Source organism: Pristiophorus japonicus, chromosome 6, assembly GCF_044704955.1.
Source record: "Pristiophorus japonicus isolate sPriJap1 chromosome 6, sPriJap1.hap1, whole genome shotgun sequence".
NCBI lineage: Eukaryota > Metazoa > Chordata > Chondrichthyes > Pristiophoridae > Pristiophorus > Pristiophorus japonicus.
Window position 1 is genome coordinate 222311385 of NC_091982.1, and position 20406 is coordinate 222331790.

At 43.4% G+C, this 20406-nt stretch overlaps 1 protein-coding gene across 1 annotated transcript in view; it reads left to right on the plus strand.

Moving 5' to 3' along the window:
* clstn2a (calsyntenin 2a) overlaps positions 1 to 20406 on the plus strand; it is a 405371-nt gene that overhangs the window by 216205 nt on the left and 168760 nt on the right. The window contains exons 3-5 of the mRNA XM_070884086.1: positions 10582 to 10777; positions 15155 to 15363; positions 17374 to 17523. Of these exons, the coding sequence (XP_070740187.1) occupies positions 10582 to 10777; positions 15155 to 15363; positions 17374 to 17523 (555 nt within the window). The remainder of the gene's footprint in view (positions 1 to 10581; positions 10778 to 15154; positions 15364 to 17373; positions 17524 to 20406) is intronic.

Genomic DNA, 20406 nt, shown 5'->3' on the forward strand with positions numbered 1-20406 from the left:
CAACCAGACATTTTTGAGGCAGCCAAGATGGCGACATCAAGCTGCGAGGGATGAGGAAACCTTTAAAAAAACGCAGCGTTGGGTGGTCGGCGTGAATCAGCGAACGGTGAGGAGCGGAGGATCGACGGACGGTGAGGTCTGAAATCCGGCAAGACCCAAAATCTGGCACTGATTCCAAGGATTGTGGATTTCAGACGTTGTACCTGTATGTCTAGATATAAACATTTCACAGTCAGTATTTATTTTAAACTGGGGATAAATTTGCATCCTTTTTAGGATTGAATCTTTTTTACTCGTTTTTTTATGTTTAATTTCTCTCCTTTTCCTTTCCTCTTGTCCTGAAGGCAATGATTCGTGAGGGATGTGGATCTACAAATGTGCTGATGGCAGTAGCATTGCCTGTTACCTTGCCCAAGTTGACCATTCTTTATATGTGTGTATAGTATTGGCAGGCTATTGGACTATGGGAGGTATCACATTTAAATCAAATTCACCCATGCATAATTTTGCCATAGGGTAACTGGATAGCAACTGCCATGGGAACCATTGTTTCATCTAACCAAACAGATTGATTGAAGCTGGTCTAAATTCTGCTGTGAATGCAACCACTAATCTGTCAATTGAAAAATTGCTGCTTTGTTTTAAGCATTGTCTTGAATTTTGAACTCAGTTAAATAAAAAACACTTTAAGATCCATCTGTGATAGTATATTCATTATTGGGTGTACTGCATAATAGCAGTTGTCAGATATGTAAATTATTCGCAATCTTTTTACTTTCTATAACATCCTTTTTTTTTTACTTGTTATGAATCCTGTTTCCCTCTGTCACATCATAGCACATTTATACAAAGATTAATTAAAAATGAATGAGAATTTGAATAATTTACTATTTGATTAACTGAAGCACAGGATTGTTGTTGTATACCTTCCTTCAGATGATCGTTCCAAGATCCTTTCTACCTTTTCCAGTGGCTTACGTGATATTAAAGATTCCCAGCACTATGCAAAGAAGAGCATCTGATATCCTGCCCAGCACTCTTTTCTCAACCAACTTTACCCCAAAAAATGATGAACTGGACATTCATTCATTCAGTGACTATGGAATCTTTGTTTTGCAAACTAAGTGCTACATTTGTCAACATCAAAATATTTATTCCACTTGATAAATTAATTGTATGCAAAGCTCATTGGGACCTTTCTGTGAGTAATGTGATGAGGTGCTATATAAATACAACTCTCTTTCTACAATATTTTGACAATGGAAAATGTGATTGCAGTGGTACTGACTTCCATGATTTATTTCCATATATATATATATATATATATATATACATTTTTCATTTACCAGCTTCTAATAAATAGTCACAGATGTTGGCTTCTAATTGACAGCCTTGGGATTTTGGCAGGCTGCACTGACAATACGTTTCATTTAGTTTGAGACTGCTCTGATTATTATAAGTTAATGAGACTTCCAACTGTCTGATCCTTTTGCAATCAGATGATGTAATGTGCTTCAAAGTGATCACCTTTAAAAAGAAATTAAGGACAGATGCACGACACTGACTCCAGAAAACTAAAGTAAATAAAACAAATAACAAAATAGTATAAGCCCCAGGGATTTGACACACGTTCCTGTAGTCCAATGCTCCTCAGATACAGGGTTGCTAAGGTATAGTACAAGCAGAAAATTGGAATGAGAATGTTTATCTCCGAGGGGTACTTCAAAGCAAGGGTGTGTTCGGATTAGTTTTAGTCAAAAATATAATCCCTGGTTAATTTAAGATGATGGACCTAAAGCTATCAAGGCAACAATCTTGTTTAAGGAGTCTATTTTTTAAAAATTCTTTCTTCAACCACTTTTTGTCTGTACTATTTCTATGACCCATGCAGGCTTACATGATGAAATTGAAAAACATATATACTCCTACTGGTGAATATACTTCACTATACCTCTTTGCCATTGAAGCCCTAAGTAGATTGTAAATCTGAAAAGAAAATTTAATACACACAAAATGTATTTTTGTGAAAGAGAAAGCATAATTTCTCAGTAAAACCTTCCCTTCTGTTGGTTGGCCCTGTTCTAACATTGCAACGTTATAAAACATTATCACTTCTTTTCCTATGCCACAGAGTCCAATAGCAAACCATACCCAGCCATCTCTGTAGCAATTGGCAGTACATGGATAGTAATACTTGAATAGGAATCCAGCACACAGTAAGAGAAAAGAGAAACAGCTGAATATGTTATTTTTTTCTAAAAGTGTGCCGAATTCAAGACTGCCACATATAGGGCCCGAACTTGGTGGACTTACTGCCGGCTGCCTCCGAGTTTTTTGGGGCGGTCTCCCCTCGGTGCCAGTTTCCTCTAGGCCTCCCGCCGGCGGGAGGGGATGACCGCTGGGAACTGCCTGCTGACGGCCGCTAGCGCGCAAGGCGCGTAAGTGTCCACTCGCCCGCCGAACTGCCAGATTTCCCTGGGCAGGAGTCGGCGGCAGCAGGAGGAAGGACCACTGCGTGGAGGCAAGTCTAACCCCAACGGTAAGTACGAAGACTTGGAAAAAAAGGTTGTTTTCTTAACAGCGATTCAGGTGGCTGGATCCCCTGAAGGTTTACCAGTGGTTTTTTGTGTGTAAATTTTTATTTTTATGTGTTACCTCCCCTCCCTGGGCCCGATTCAATCCCCGGCGGCACTTTGGTGAGGATTGCATTTGCCGCTGAGATTGGGAGCTCCCGCCTGCTGCCGCCCAGATTCACAGCGTAAGTCGTTTTTTTGCCGCCGGGCAGTCTTTGCAGATTTTTTTTGAGGAATCTCCCTGCCAAAGTACCAGCAGGTCTCTCGGCGGTCCTTTGGGCGGCACTTGTGTGGGCCTTGGCATTGACAAAGCTCGGGCCCATAAAGTTAAGAGTTTGAATATCTGAACAGTTGCTCAGTCTTTACCCTTGGTTTACAATGTTGTTCAAACCCTTTGAGTATGATATGCACACAGTTGCTGTGATCTTGAAATATGAAACAGTCTAAGGGGTTCATTAGAGAGCATGGAAAGACTAGAACACGAAAAGATCAATCAGCCAACCCAGCTTATTCTCTCATTAAGCCATGTAGAATCTCTTTATTAAGATGCCTACTCAATTTATTTAATCTTCTGATGAAATGTTTTGCAAAGTTTCTCCCATCTGAGCTTACATACTGTGATATTTAAGATTGCTTTCCTGATATTTCTATGCTATCAGCCATTCAAAAACCACGCCATTGAAAATACTTGCGACTGAGGGAAGAAATTTGAATGGGGGTGAAATTGAGCTTCAGCAGAGGCACAAACTGGGTGGAAGCACATCGGCTACCCGCAATACGTCCCACCTGATTTACCTTTCTATTGAGGTTTGAGATTACAAGGAATGTTCTCTACCCCCACTCCACAAAGTAAACAATATATGGAATAGACTTCGAGCTAAAGTAGTTGCTTTTGTTGATTAACATTATTTTGAAAAGGTAATTGATGTCAATGTGACAGAAAATTGGGCAGGGTGTCTTAGCACATGTTTTTTGTTTGCACTTCAAGTGTAAACTTGAAAGTAATTTTTAAATTCTTAAATTTCCAGTGTGAAACACAAGCTTTAATGTTTTGTTGTTGCAAATTGCAGGTGCTGACAATCAACCATCTTGTTCTGCACAGCATTTGATCATCTCTATCTGCAGTTATCATTTTCCTAATCTGATACTCATCCAGCACCTTTTCAAAATAATGTTAATCAAAAAAACTAATTACTTTAGCTAGAAGTCTATTCCATATATCGTTTACTTTGTGGAGTGGGGGTGGGGAACATTCCTTGTAATCGCAAACCTTGTGAAGCTTGTTAATTTTATAGTCCGAGCCTCCTCAGGCAAAACCACATATAGGCCAGTGTTGTTTTATGCATAAGCTACTAGCCACATGTGGCTAATTGGGAATCCAAATGTGGTTAATTGCATTTTTGCTTAGTAAATAATAAATGAGTAACTGTCATTGGCCATGTGAGCTCAATACTCATATTGGCATAGTCTTGGTATTTTAACTTTTTTTGCATTTGTTGGTAAGACGAAAAGCAGAGTGAACATAAGAACATAAGAACATAAGAATTAGGAACAGGAGTAGGCCATCTAGCCCCTCGAGCCTGCTCCGCCATTCAACAACATCATGGCTGATCTGGCCGTGGACTCAGCTCCACTTACCTGCCCACTCCCCGTAACCCTTAATTCCCTTATTGGTTAAAAATCTATCTATCTGTGATTTGAATACATTCAATGAGCTAGCCTCAACTGCTTCCTTGGGCAGAAAATTCCACAGATTCACAACCCTCTGGGAGAAGAAATTCCTTCTCAACTCGGTTTTAAATTGGCTCCCCCGTATTTTGAGGCTGTGCCCCCTAGTTCTAGTCTCCCCAACCAGTGGAAACAACCTCTCTACCTCTATCTTGTCTATCCCTTTCATTATTTTAAATGTTTCTATAAGATCACCCCTCATCCTTCTGAACTCCAACGAGTAAAGACCCAGTCTGCTCAATCTATCATCATAAGGTCCCTCATCTCCAGAATCAACCAAGTGAATCGTCTCTGTACCCCCTCCAAAGCTAGTATATCTTTCCTTAAGAAAGGTGAGCAAAACTGCACGCAGTACTCCAGGTGTGGCCTCACCAATACCCTATACAGTTGGAGCAGCACCTCCCTGCTTTTGTACTCCATCCCTCTCGCAATGAAGGCCAACATTCCATTTGCCTTCCTGATTACCTGCTGCACCTGCAAACTAACTTTTTGGGATTCATGCACAAGGACCCCCAGGTCCCTCTGCACCGCAGCATGTTGTAATTTTTCCCCATTCAAATAATATTCCCTTTTACTGTTTTTTTTTTTCCAAGGTGGATGACCTCACATTTTCCGACATTGTATTCCATCTGCCAAACCTTAGCCCATTCGCTTAACCTATCTAAATCTCTTTGCAGCCTCTCTGTGTCCTCTACTCAACCCACTTTCCCACTAATCTTTGTGTCATCTGCAAATTTTGTTGCACTACACTCTGTCCCCTCTTCCAGGTCATCTATATATATTGTAAACAGTTGTGGTCCCAGCACCAATCGCTGTGGCACACCACTAACCACCGATTTCCAACCCGAAAAGGACCCATTTATCCCGACTCTCTGCTTTCTGTTAGCTAGCCAATTCTCTATCCATGCTAATACATTTCCTCTGACTCCGCATACCTTTATCTTCTGCAGTAACCTTTTGTGTGGCACCTTATCAAATGCCTTTTGGAAATCTAAATACACCACATCCATCGGTACACCTCTATCCACCATGCTCGTTATATCCTCAAAGAATTCCAGTAAATTAGTGAAACATGATTTCCCCTTCATGAATCCATGTTGCGTCTGCTTGATTGCACTATTCCTATCCAGATGTCCCGCTATTTCTTCTTTAATGATAGCTTCAAGCATTTTCCCCACTACAGATGTTAAACTAACTGGCCTATAGTTACCTACCCTTTGTCTGCCCCACTTTTTAAACAGAGGTGTTACATTAGCTGCTTTCCAATTCGCTGGTACCTCCCCGGAGTCCAGAGAATTTTGGTAGATTATAACGAATGCATCTGCTATAACTTCTGCCATCTCTTTTAATACCCTGGGATGCATTTCATCAGGACCAGAGGACTTGTCTATCTTGAGTCCCATTAGCCTGTCCAGCACTACCCCCCTAGTGATAGTGATTATCTCAAGGTCCTCCCTTCCCACATTCCCGTGACCAGCAATTTTTGGCATGGTTTTTGTGTCTTCCACTGTGAAGACCGAAGCAAAATAATTGTTTAAGGTCTCAGCCATTTCCACATTTCCCATTATTAAATCCCCCTTCTCATCTTCTAAGGGACCAACATTTACTTTAGTCACTCTCTTCCGTTTTATATATCGGTAAAAGCTTTTACTATCTGTTTTTATGTTTTGCGCAAGTTTACTTTCGTAATCTATCTTTCCTTTCTTTATTGCTTTCTTCGTCATTCTTTGCTGTCGTTTAAAATTTTCCCAACCTGCTAGTTTCCCACTAACCTTGGCCACCTTATACACATTGGTTTTTAATTTGATACTCCTTTATTTCCTTGGTTATCCACGGCTGGTTATCCCTTCTCTTACTGCTCTTTTTCACTGTAATATATTTTTGTTGAGCACTATGAAAGAGCTCCTTAAAAGTCCTCCACTGTTCCTCAATTGTGCCACCATTTAGTCTGTGTTTCCAGTTAGCCAACTCTGCCCTCATCCCACTGTCGTCCCCTTTGTTTAAGCATAGTACGCTCGTTTGAGACACTACTTCCTCACCTTCAATCTGTATTCCAAATTCAACCATACTGTGATCACTCATACCTAAAGGATCTTTTACTAGGAGATCGTTTATTATTCCTGTCTCATTACACAGGACCAGATCTAAGATAGCTTGCTCCCTTGTAGGTTCTGTAACATACTGTTCTAAGAAACAATCCTGTATGCATTCTATGAATTCCTCCTCAAGCTACCCCGTGTGATTTGGTTTGACCAATCGATATGTAGGTGAAAATCCCCCATGACTACTGCCGTTCCTTTTTCACATGCCTCCATTATTCCCTTGATTATTGCCCGCCCCACCGTGAAGTTATTATATGGGGGCCTATAAACTACGCCCACCAGTGACTTTTTCCCCTTACTATCTCTAATCTCCACCCACAATGATTCAACATTTTGTTCATTAGAGCCAATATCATCTCTCACAACTGCCCTGATGTCATCCTTTATTAACAGAGCTACCCCACCTCCTTTCCCTTCTGGTCTATCTTTCCGAATTGTCAGATACCCCTGTATGTTTAATTCCCAGTCTTGGCCACCCTGCAACCATGTTTCTGTAATGGCCACCAAATCATACCCATTTGTAATGATTTGTGCCGTCAACTCATTTACTTTATTTCGAATGCTGCATGCGTTTAGGTAGAGTGTTTTAATACTAGTTTTTAAACCATGATTTTTAGTTTTGACTCCTCCTGCAGCCCCTTTATGTTCATACATATTGTCCCTTCCTATCACCTTGTGGTTTACACTTACCCCAGTGCTACTCTGCTCTGTTGCCTCCTGCCTTTTGCATTCTTTCTTGAGGTCCTGTTTATCTGAGCTCTCACCCACTCTAACTAGCTCAGAGCCCTCTCCTGGGTTCCGAATACTCCTCGCATTGAGACACCGAGCTTTCATGCTTGCCTTTTTATTACACCTTGACCCTTTAGAATTTTGCTCTACAGTGGCCCTTTTTGGTTTTTGCCCTGGGTTTCTCTGCCCTCCACTTTTACTCATCTCCTTTCTGTCTTTTGCTTTTGTCTCCATTTTGTTTCCCTCTGTCTCCCTGCATTGGTTCCCATCCCCCTGCCATATTAGTTTAACTCCTCCCCAACAGCACTAGCAAACACTCCCCCTCGGACATTGGTTCCGGTCCTGCCCAGGTGCAGACCGTCCGGTTTGTACTGGTCCCACCTCCCCCAGAACCGGTTCCAATGCCCCAGGAATTTGAATATCTCCCTGCTGCACCACTGCTCAAGCCACGTATTCATCTGAGCTATCCTGTGATTCCTACTCTGACTAGCACGTGGCACTGGTAGCAATCCTGAGATTACTACTTTTGAGGTCCTACCTTTTAATTTAGCTCCTCGCTCCTTAAATTCCTCTCGTAGGACCTCATCCCTTTTTTTACCTATATCGTTGGTACCAATGTGCACCACGACAACTGGCTGTTCACCCTTCCTTTTCAATATGTCCTGCACCCACTCCGAGACATCCTTGACCCTTGCACCAGGGAGGCAACATACCATCCTGGAGTCTCGGTTGCGGCCGCAGAAACGCCAATTTATTCCCCTTACAATTGAATCCCCTATCACTATCACACTCCCACACTTTTTCCTGCCCTCCTGTGCAGCAGAGCCAGCCACGGTGCCATGAACTTGGCTGCTGCTGCCCACCCTGATGAGTCATCCCCCTCAACAGTACTCAAAGCAGTGTATCTGTTTTGCAGGGGGATGACCGCAGGGGACCCCTGCACTACCTTCCTTGCACTGCTCCTCCTGCTGGTCTTCCATTCCCTAACTGGCTGTGGACCCTTCACCTGCGGTAAGACCAACTCGCTACACGTGCTACTCACGTCATTCTCAGCATCATGGATGCTCCAGAGTAAATCCACCCTCAGCTCCAATTCTGCAACGCGGACCGTCAGGAGCTGGAGGCGGATACACTTCCTGCGCACATAGTCGTCAGGGACACCGGAGGCGTCCCTGATTTCCCACATAGTACAGGAGGAGCATAACACTTGTCCGAGCTTGCCTGCCATGACTTAACCCTTAGATTAACTTAAATTGGCAACAACAGTGTTAAAAGTTGCTCACTGATATAGAAGAGAAAAAAGAAAAACTACTTACCAGTCACCAGCCAATCACTTACCCCCTTGGCTGTGACGTCACCTTTCTATTTCTTTCTACTTCATTTTTGCCTTCCCCCTGTAGCTGCACAAGCTGGGCCTTTTGTAGGCCTCTCTGACTCACGGACTCCCGACTCAGCGACACACCTCCTGACCTCGCGGCCTTTTGTAGGCCTCTCTGACTCACGGACTCCCGACTCAGCGACGCACCTCCTGACCTCGCGGCCTTTGTAGGCCTCTGACTCACGGACTCCCGATTCAGCGACGCACCTCCCGACCTCGCGGCCTTTTGTAGGCCTCTCTGACTCACGGACTCCTGACTCAGTGACGCACCTCCCGACCTCGTGGCCTTTTGTAGGCCTCTCTGACTCACAGACTCCCGATTCAGCGACGCACCTCCCGACCTCGCGGCCTTTTGTAGGCCTCTCTGACTCACGGACTCCTGACTCAGTGACGCACCTCCCGACCTCGTGGCCTTTTGTCGTGTTTTTTGATCGTTGTGTCTGCTTTACTTCCTTGGTTACTGCTTATTGGTAATCTGCTAAAATGGTGTGTAACATTGGTGAAACCAGTGGACTTCAGCAGTAACATTTTAAGGAGAGGGGGAGCTGTCAGCATGGTCACCTCAACCAATCGGATAATATCCGTGCCAGGCCAACAGAACAACACGAGCCCAACCTATAATAAGCAACTTCAACAGGGCATGTTGTGATAAATGGCATCAGCATCCAATTGTATTTTAGGTGAAGAGCAGGAGTGGGTCTGGCGTCTCTTGCGCAAGTCAACATTTTAAGCAATCACTCTGATGAAGTCAGAGTTCTGCTCGCAACTGCTGGACATCAATCTAAATGCTGCTCTGAGATGTGCTGTGTCTGATAACTTCATGCCAGAATTCCAAACTTTAGTGAAAGAGAAAGACTGCAAAGTTTCACACTGAATGGTGATTAAAATGGTGCTGGCATAGCCAAACCTGTGGCTAGTCGATAATTTATATAGGACAACTTTGATCAAGGGGAAATATATTCGAGAGTTAATGTTAGAATGGATGTACTGAGTGGATGCCATTGGTTTTAGTGTTTGGGATCATTTCTGTTTCTGATTGGATTCAGAAACTCAATGCAAAGTGGTCAAATTTGCAGATGATAGCGATCAAGGAGGGGCAACAAAATTAGAAGAAGCAGATGCGATGTAATGTAATGTAATGCAGACAATTGTAAGGTACTGCACACAGGAAGGAAAAAAAGGTGGCACAACAATTGCAGACCAAGAATGGAGTTGAGAGAGACTTGGGAGTCTTGGTAGATTTGATGCTAAAATGTCCAACTAATGCAGAGCGGTAATCCTCAATGCCAATAGAATATTGAACTACATCACCAAAACAACAAAATACAAGTTAGCAGATATGGTACTCAGTATATAGTGCTCTGGTCAGACTACACCTCGAACACCATGTCTAGTTCTAGTTGCCAAGAAACAAGAAAAGCACTGGAGTGAGTGTAGAGAAGATCCACAAGATTGATTGCTGGTGTCAGGATCTGAGTTATGAGGCAATGCAGGAGAAACTTGGACATTTCAGCATCTTCGAGGTAACCTTATAGAGGTATATAAGATAGCAAAAGCAACAGAGCCAGAATATTACTTCAAATTAAATTGTGGGAGTACAACAAGGAGACACACATTCAAAATAGTAAAAGCTAATTTTAGAACTGCTAACTAGAAATGTAACTTCCCACAAGAGTAATCTACACTCAGAATGGACTCCCAGGTAGAGCAGTGAAGCGAAATACCATGGAATCATTTACACAATAATTTTAATGCTACAGTGGAGGAGGTGGGGGGTGATTTTAGGATCTTTTTGGTGAATAAATTATGAGAAATGTTGTGATTTTACAAAATGGCAATTTCCAGACATTGGCAACTCTTCTGACAAAGTGTAAAACTTCTCAATTTATTTTTGCTTGTTTGGAAACAAGTAGTTGTAATTTGCAAAAAGCCCATTGGCATAAATCACAGCTCACGCTGCTAGTTTTCAGTTCTGGCAAAAACATTAAAATTTGTGAGTGACTATAATATTTGTGCAATGCAATTCACACAAACATATATATATATATATATATATATATTTCTGTTACAGGTGAGATCTGCGCTTTTAAGATCCACGGTCAGGATGTGCCCTTTGAAGCTGTGGTGTTAAACAGGACATCTGGGGAAGGTCTGCTACGAGCAAGAAGTCCAATCGACTGTGAACTTCAGAAAGAATACACATTCATCATTCAGGCATATGACTGTGGAGCCAGACCTGGTGGAACTTACTGGAAAAAATCACACAAGTAAGTAACTTATCACTAATATAGATCGAATCGATTGTAACTTGTGTGGTATGTTGGTGAGAATACAGATTGATGGTATGGTATATCTGTTGGAAATGGACTAGATATATCAAGTTTGGCAGCTTTTCAGTGTAACAGTTGTTTGAACTTTACAATCTTGTAATGGATCCTATTGATTTTTTTTAATGTGTGAAACATCAATGCCAAATATTAAGATTTCAAAAGATATTCTGGAAACTTAGGGGTTAAGTATGACATTTTGGTGATACAGGTTGAGCGTCTGAAATCTGGAGTTCTGAAATTCGGAATCTTCCGGAATGCAGATCCCAGATCAATCCATGGCAGGGTCGTCAGGAATCCAGAAAGTGTTCCGAAATCTGGACATTTTTTTAAACCAATTACCGCTACGAGGGGGAAAAACACCCCCAAAAAAATCCAAAAACAAAAATTAAAATTCACAAAACATTCACAAAACCCTTACCTTCTAAATTGATGAAAAATAATTTAAAAATAAAAATTTTAACTTACTTTTTTGCAGGTCTTCAAAGCAGGTTTCACCTGGCCGCCAACCTCCTGCTCCGCCAACCCCCCACCGTAGTCCCCCCGCTGCTAACCACCCTGTCCACCAATACCCCGCCTCACCGACCCCCCACCGTAGTCCCCCCGCTGCTAACCACCCTGTCCACCAATACCCCGCCTCACCGACCCCCCACCGTAGTCCCCCCGCTGCTAACCACCCTGTCCACCAATACGCCGCTTCACCGACCCCCCACCATAGTCCCCCCGCTGCTAACCACCCTGTCCACCAATACCCCGCCTCACCGACCCCCCACCGTAGTCCCCCCGCTGCTAACCACCCTGTCCACCAATACGCCGCTTCACCGACTCCCCACCGTAGTCCCCCCACTGCTAACCACCCTGTCCACCAATACCCCGCCTCACCGACCCCCCACCTTAGTCCCCCCGCTGCTGACCACCCTGTCCACCAATACCCCGCCTCACCGACCCCCCACCGTAGTCCACCCGCTGCTAACCACCCTGTCCACCAATACCCCGCCTCACCGACCCCCCACCGTAGTCCCCCCGCTGCTAACCACCCTGTCCACCAATACGCCGCTTCACCGACTCCCCACCGTAGTCCCCCCGCTGCTAACCACCCTGTCCACCAATACCCCGCCTCACCGACCCCCCACCTTAGTCCCCCCGCTGCTGACCACCCTGTCCACCAATACCCCGCTTCACCGACCCCCCCACCGTAGTCCCCCCGCTGCTAACCACCCTGTCCACCAATACGCCGCTTCACCGACCCCCCACCGTAGTCCCCCCGCTGCTAACCACCCTGTCCACCAATACCCCACCTCACCGACCCCCCACCGTAGTCCCCCCGCTGCTGACCACCCTGTCCACCAATACCCCGCTTCACCGACACCCCCACCGTAGTCCCCCCGCTGCTGACCATCCTGTCCACCAATACCCCGCTTCACCGACCCCCCACCCCGCCGACTCCCCATGCCGCCGACCCCCCCTCCCCATGGCCGACCCCTCCCCACGGCCAACCCCCCACTCTGCCGACCCCCCATGCCGCCGACCCCCTGCTCCGCCGACCCCCCCCCACTGCTAACCCCCACTCTGCCGACTACCTGCCGCCGATCCCCCCCCACTGCTAACCCCCCCACTCTGCCGACCCCCTGCTCCGCCGACCCCTCCCCACTGCTAACCCCCCACCCTGCCGACCCCCACCCACTGCTAACCCCCCCACTCTGCTGACCACCTGCCGCCGACCCCCCCCCCCCCCACTGCCGACTCCCCACTCTGCCGACGCCCCCCCCCACTGCTGACCCCCCCCCACCCAGTCTGCCAACCCCCCGCTCCGCCGAGCTCCCACTCCGCCGACCACTCGCTGCCGACATTCCACTCCGCTGACCCCCCCGGTCCGCCGACCCCTCGCTTTGTCAACCCTCTGCCATACCTCGGCCCAGGCATTTCAGGATTCGGGACGTCGGTACGACGATCCAAAATTCAGAAATACCCGAAATCCGGAACAGCCTCGGTCCCGAGGTTTCCGGATTTCAAATGCTCCATCTGTAGTTCCAAACGAGCGATGGCAAATCAGCAGCCCATTAAAATATATAGAATAATGGGCACCACTATTCAAGGTTTGTTTATAGATGAAGAAAGACTTGCAGTAATATAGCATCCTTTCCGGAAGTCCTAAGGTGCATTACAGCCAATGAGGTACTTTTTGAAATGTAGTCACTGTTGTAATGTAATATACATAGACATTGACCTAGAAATCCCAGTCGGCTGCTTCCCATGGGCGATCGGGTAAAAAAGTTTAAAAAAGATGCGCAGTTACCTGAACCTGCTGCACACACGAGAGATCTCGGTCCTGAGGCCTCCACTGACTGTGCATCGGAGCGCGTGCACGTCAGGACGTCCGTAGAGCTGGAGCTGCAGTCACATGGCTCTGGACAGCCAATCCAGGTAAAGTATATACTCATAATAATGGCAACTCCGTAAGTGGAGTTCCCATTATTATGATTGAAAAATCCCCCCCCCCCCCGCCAACACCCAAAACACAAATAAAAATATAGAAAAAATACACCACATATTTTTGTTAATTTAAATTAGTTATTTATGTATTATAAAAAAATACATTTTTCCGATTTAAAAAAAAAAAGTTTTTTAAATTATGGTTAAAATAAACTTACTGTAGTGGGGAGGGTTTTTAACAATAAAATGTGTTTTTTAAAATTTTATTTTATTATGTTTTTGTGTAATTTAAAACTCTTATGCCTGTAAAAGTAGGCTATGCGCCTGCTTTTATCAAGCACAAGAGTTTTCAGGGTATCCCATGGGCAAGAAATGGGTAAATACCGCAATGTTGCCCATGCGAATGTCCTGGATGTGGAGATGCGGAGGATCTGTCAAGCTCTAGCTCCAGTGTGACAGATTGGAAAAGCCGTTTTCAGCGCATGCGCATTGTGCGTTGAAAACTGACTTTTGTGAGACCAGAATTTCTGGGCCAACTAGTTTGAATGCACAGGTCTTAAACAGTGTACTGTTATTAAATGTTTAAACTTAAGGGTACAGAGTAACATAAAATCATTTAGAATCTAATGTATGGTTCACAGTCAGGAAAGGTTTAAGTCTATGAAGAATAATTTCCATCCATTTAAAGATTGAGCATTTAAGTAATGCTTACTTTAAAAAAAATCAAACAACAAATTGTGCCCATCTCCAATATACTTCTGTGGGTGCTGATTACACCAGTGGTATCGATGCTCTGGGGGAACTACTGAACCAAATGTGCACAGTCGAAGCAGAGGTACCACTGAGTTAATGACAGTGCCACCATTGATATTGAGCTACCTGTTCTCACCACAGATGCTGTCTAACCTACTGAGTTTTTCTGACATTTTCTGTTTTATCTGTTCCCTCACTTTGTCAAGTTCAGTTCAGCAGCTATTTCTAACCAGTACCACAGAACATAAAAGGATGTTAAAATAGATAATTATCTGTAATTGTTTGACTTTTAAAGGATGAGGTTAATTCAATGAGCCATCACTGCTGGGTAGCTGCCTCAAGGTTCTTTGGTGGTCTAGAATGAACCTTTAAAAGTTCAGTGAATCTTCATTTGCCAGGTTTCTCCATTTTATTTCAAATCTCTGTTGATTACATTGATAGTACTTAGTGGCAATGTGAAATAAATTGGAACACACTACGTCTCTACAGGACTGGCAGAGAGATTTCTGTTCTATAGAGGGAATGTAACTTATACATGCTTTCTCCACTTAGGAGCTTTGTTTCAAAATTAAATCTTTTTAATTGTCTCCCCAGAGCAAAGAAGATGTATTTGCCTAAATACCTATTAGGGAAAGTAATGGTTCTTGCCCGAAGCTCTGGAACTCCTTCCCCAAACCTCTCGGCCTCTCTCCCTCTCTTTCCTCCTTTAAGACGCTTCTTGAAACCTACCTCTTTGATCAAGATTTTGGTCATCTGTCGTAATTTCTTCTTGTGTGGCTCGGTGTCAAATTTATTTTTTTTGTCTTCTAACACTTCTGTGAAGCGCCTTGGGACGTTTTACTACGTTAAAGGCGCTGTATAAATATAAGGTTGTTGTTGTTTCCCATAGTGTTATCCTGTCGTTTAAGTTGCTTTATTATTTTCATTTTCTCGATAACTTCTTTACGATTGTGTAATTGTGTGGAACCAAATATTTCATTCAAAAAATTAATTGTTTCAAAAATCTGACCAATGACATTTCAATTTATGTGCCTATATATCTGTACATTTCTTTTTTTTAAATAGATACTTGAATCATCATAAGAATAATATGCTTGTTAGTATTTTGTTTGTTTTGTGATCTGTTTGCAGGGCTGTGGTGCACATTCAGGTGAATGACGTCAACGAGTATGCACCAATGTTCAAAGAGACCGTGTATAAAGGTGTGATCACAGAAGGGAAGCTGTATGACAACATACTGCAGGTGGAAGCAGTGGATGAGGATTGCTCTCCTCAGTACAGCCAGATTTGCAATTATGAAATTGTCACGCCTGATGTACCATTCGCTATCGACAGGAATGGTAAGTTCCAACTGAATGAAATGTGTTGTATTTCTTTGTTGTAATTTAAGCAATTGTCCTCTTTCTTAAGTCTTTCAGACTATCAACTTTCCCTCAACATTTTAAATGTATCTTCCTTACCCCTATGTCACACATCCTGAATGAGTGGAATGACCAGGTGAAGCTTCTATCTGTACCAGTGCAAGATACATGAATAGCCCAGGGTGACTCATTTAATTACACCATTTGCCTCCTCCCTGTGAAAGAAGTATCTGACTCATGAACTCAGCACACTGAAACCAAGAAACCTTTTTTTTTTAAATTCATTCATGGGATGTGTGCGTCATTGGCAAAGCCAGCATTTATTGCCCATCCTTAATTGCTCCTGAGAAGATAGTAGTGAGCTGCCTTCTTGAACCGCTGCGGTCCGTGTGGGGAACCTGATCTCGTACCCTTCCATTTTGTGCAATGCCATGAAGTCGATGTACTACCCCACCTTACAGGATACAGCCATTGTTTACAACTATTTTCATTAGTACATTTTGCTGGTGCGATCTTAAATTCAAAAGCTTTTCAAAATTTTTTTTTTTAAGTATTGCAATGTGGGCAAGGGATTCTTCAGAGGTTCAAAGCTGGTAGCCTGTCTTGAGTAAAAAGATATCCAAAAAGTAGAGAGGTGGGGGAAACTTGACATCAGGTGGAAAAGGATACAAATGAAGGCGGAGGTGTGGACTAATGGGCAAAGAAGAAAGTAGAAAGAAGAATCTCTGAGACATGGAGTAAGTAGAAGAGAGCATCGTCAAGGCATAGGAAGTACACTAGAGCATGGTGGAATCATGAGGCTCAGAATATTTACCTGCCGACGTGCTGGGAGCGGGGATGGGGGGTGGTACAAGGAGGCTGGCCTTGCGCGGAAAACCCGGAAGTAGCTCCAGCGCATCTGTAAATGGGTTTTTAACTCAGCCACTGCATTTGCATCTGACTTTCAGGTTTCCCAACCAATTAGCACAAGCAGGCATGATGATGACAAACATGGGTCTATTTCAGCTGAGGTATTTAAAGGAACATTGCAAAGTTGAAGGATTGTGGAGGTGGGAGAAACAGAGGAAAGAATAAAGAATGGAGTCTCAACGTGCAAAGGTTGCACCTCACTTCAATGATGCGTTCCTACACCTGATCATGTGAGGTGTAAAGTCCCACAGGGAGATATTGCTCCCTGCTGATGGGAGGAAGAAGCCAGCCTCAATGACCAAGAAAGCATGGCTGAAGAGGAGGGTAGCCCCCTCAATTGCTGCTGTGCTCTCGCCTTGCTTTCACTGGCGAGGTCCAGGAAGCCCAGGAAACCCGTCGACCCACAGTAAAAGTTGAAAACCGCTGTCAAAAAAGCTGTTTAGCACCTCTTGCTACATCTTAACAGCTTTACATTGGCAACGAGCTTCTCCTGAGTGGGTTTCTCACACACAGCCCAACGCGCTCCAGTTAAATGCGGAGGTCGATGGGTTGGAGCCGGCTTCCCAACATGCTGTCAATTTCAGCGCATTTAACTACCCATCCGCTCCCAAACCCACATACTCTTTGCGGTTATAATTCCCCCCGAGGTATGGGAGAAGTCATGACCTGTCCAATTACATTTTAGAATTGTGAAAAATTGTCAGCAATTTCCTCATGAATTGATTTTTAACACATCTGGTAAGTAATTTATCCATAATCTTGTGATGAATTTCACGACTCTTCTCAGTCAGTATTGTGTGTGTGTGAGAGCAAGTGTGACGTAGCAGGCACAATGCAGAACAGAAAGGGAATATGTATATTTGAGATGATACTGCAGTCTGGACTAATTTATGACCAACGATTTATTTCCTGGAACAAATGTATTAAGAGGATGTTCACCATTTAACCTATTAACCTTCTGGTTTACGGGTTGTAGATAAAAACAATGTGTTTGAAAATTATGATTGCAACAATCAATATTTTATGTGGAGGTATTTTACTCTGTGACTGTAAAAGTAACAATTCCTTACTTTTTATCAGGTAACATTAGGAATACCGAGAAGTTGAGCTATGACAAAGAGCACCAATACAAGTTCATGGTTACAGCGTATGATTGTGGCCAAAAGGAAGCAGCAGAAGATGTATTAGTTCGCATTGAAATTAAGCCGGTTTGCAAGCCAGGCTGGCTAGGTGAGGCTTTTAATGTCTTCCTGCATTATTCACACTGCATCCAAATACTTCAGAAGAGTATTTGAGTAGAGAAATGCCAGTGGAACTAAACAATCATATTTCTACTGTATGTCATAATCATGTCAGAGGGACATTGCAAACAGACGCAACTCATTTTTTGGAATGCAAAATACTCATTACTGTAATTCCCCCTTTTCCAGTTGAAAGCTGACCACAAGTATTAAGAATAAAGTATAATGTGGCCAGACAGTGTGATGGGATTTTATTTTCACTCGCTTCTTTATTGTTTGTAGAGTATCCAGTCAAACTCTCACGTGTGGAGGCAGTCAGCACGTCATTTGGCTAAGCATGATGGATCCCCTTGATGAATTGTTTATCTATTATCTTTGTTTGTTTCCTAATGCATCACTCATTGCATTGAAAGTATAATGAAGACATACACTTGAAATCTAGATTGTAAATTATTTTTATGTTTTTAATTGAATTGCAATGTGTCATAATTGGAAGTACCACTATCTGTGCTTCAGTTATACCTTTGCCTGGATACCGGGCAGAATTTTCATACAATAAGTCTTTTGCGAGACTTTTAAACTACATAATTTTTACTCTGTTATTGTCTTGTACTTGCCATATTTCTTATGCATAGGGTATTACTGTATTTTATGTATAAGAACAACATTTGTGGACGATTAATTATCTGCTCCAATCATTATGCACCAGAGGTCTCTTCCATTATGGCAGATAGTGGCAGCTTCATTTTAACTTGCATTTTAGGTTTACAGTGTTAAAATGATGTAGGGTGTAGTAGAATTCACTGCCCATGTTAAGTCCTATTTGGAAATTCCAGAATCATTTCTTTAAAATCTATTTGAATCACTTCTTAGTGGGAATATCTTGATGGTCTACGATACAATTTATCAGGTTATAAATGGTTTCTATAAGGTTGTTGGGGAATGGAAGTAGTAATGCATGCGAAGGAAGATTTCCTCTGTGTATTCTTTATAAAGACAGAGTTTGCAATTCTGTTACACATAATCACAGAGGGACTCTTTCCCAGAATGCCCTTAATGTGTCACTGCAAAGGAAAAGTTTGTTCATTAAATAAACAACACTGATATTCTTGAACAGAAATTAGAATTGATCTTCATTGTCCATTGAAGTATCATAGAATCTATTTTTCATTTTAGATGGAAAATTAATTGAGTCATGCCCATATATTTTCAGTACTTCCTTTAATAACTGTTTTTTCCATTTTAGAATCCCAGCCTTAGCTTTACAATTACTGTAAACATTTGACTTTACTGTTAGTGTTAATATTGCAATATTGCCAGTAAGTTCATAGTCTATTAAATAGAGGTATGGCAGAGCAGCTCAGTCCCATTGAATGCACATCCTGTGCCATGTGGGAAGTCCTGGATGCTTCTCGTGGCCTGGACGACCGCATGTGCAGGAAGTGTCACCAGCTACGCCAGCTTGAGATCCGTGTTTCGGAGCTTGAGTGGCAGCTGGAGTCACTGCAGTGCATCTGTGACACCGAGAACTTTGTGGATAGCACATTTCTTGAGGTGGTCACCCCTCAGCTTAAGAGTGTGCAGACAGAGAGGGAATGGATGACTGCCAGACAGACAAGGAGAACCAGGCAGGTAAAACAGGAGTCCCGTGAGTGCATCGCGCTCTCCAACCAGTATTCTGTTCTGAGTATTGGTGGGGGTGATGGTTACTCTGGGAAGTTCTGAATGATATCTACTTCAATGCAAGGAGTCCAGGGAATAAGGCAGATGAGCTAAGAGCACAGATAGATACTTGGGAGTATGATATTGTAGTCATTACTGAGACCTGTAAGATTTCTAAATCTCTGGCATTAAATTGACAGCAAGACCAATTCTTTTAAAACAATTTGGAATAAGTTTATTAAACACACACACATGTAAATAGCCTATCGAACACAACAGCAGTCTATTAGTATCTTCGGGCTCTACTTAATTACAACTGGTAAGATAATGAGTTACTGATTTACAGAAACATATACTTCACTCTGAGTCAAGCAAAGCACACAGCCTTCTTCCTTGCTTCTTGGTCTGGTCTGGTCTGTGAAGAGAGAACTTTCCTGCTTTGCCATGTGGTCCAAAAAGAGAACAAACAGGCTATGGGCTTGCCTTTTTATATTCTTAAGTCCATTTTTTCTCAGAAAGCCCCAGGATTCGGTCTTAGTTTCAGGGCAGTTATTTATTTACTTTCCTCACACATGTGACTAGTTAAACTGGTGCCATTTCTTGATTAGGTTACTCGTTTTCCAATTAACACATTTTACTTACGATAGGTTTCAAAGTCTATTGGCACGAATGCATGACCTCATCTCTCTCATCTGGAAGGAGGAGAGCATGCCAGGAGATCTCAGAGATCGTGACCATCTTTAAAAAGGGGGACAAGTCCGACTGCGGCAACGACAGAGGAATCTCCCTGTTGTTGGCCAGTGGGAAAGTCATTGCTAGAATCCTCCTCAACCATCTTCTCCCTGTGGCTGAGGATCTCCTCCCAAAATCACAGTGCGGATTCTGTCCACTACGGAGTACAACGGACATGATCTTTAAGGTGCGACAACGGCAAGAGAAATGCAGGGAACAACATCAACCCTTGTACATGCCTTCTTTGACCTTAAAAAGGCCTTTGACACTGTTAACCGGGGGACTATGGAACATTCTCCTCCGTTTCAGCTGCCCCCAAAATTTGTCGCCATCCTCCGCCTGCTCCACGACGACATGCAAGCCACGATCCTGACCAATGGATCCATCACAGACCCAATCCACATCCGGACCAGGGTCAAGCAGGACTGCATCATCGCACCAACCCTCTTCTCGATCTTCCTCGTTGCAATACTCCACC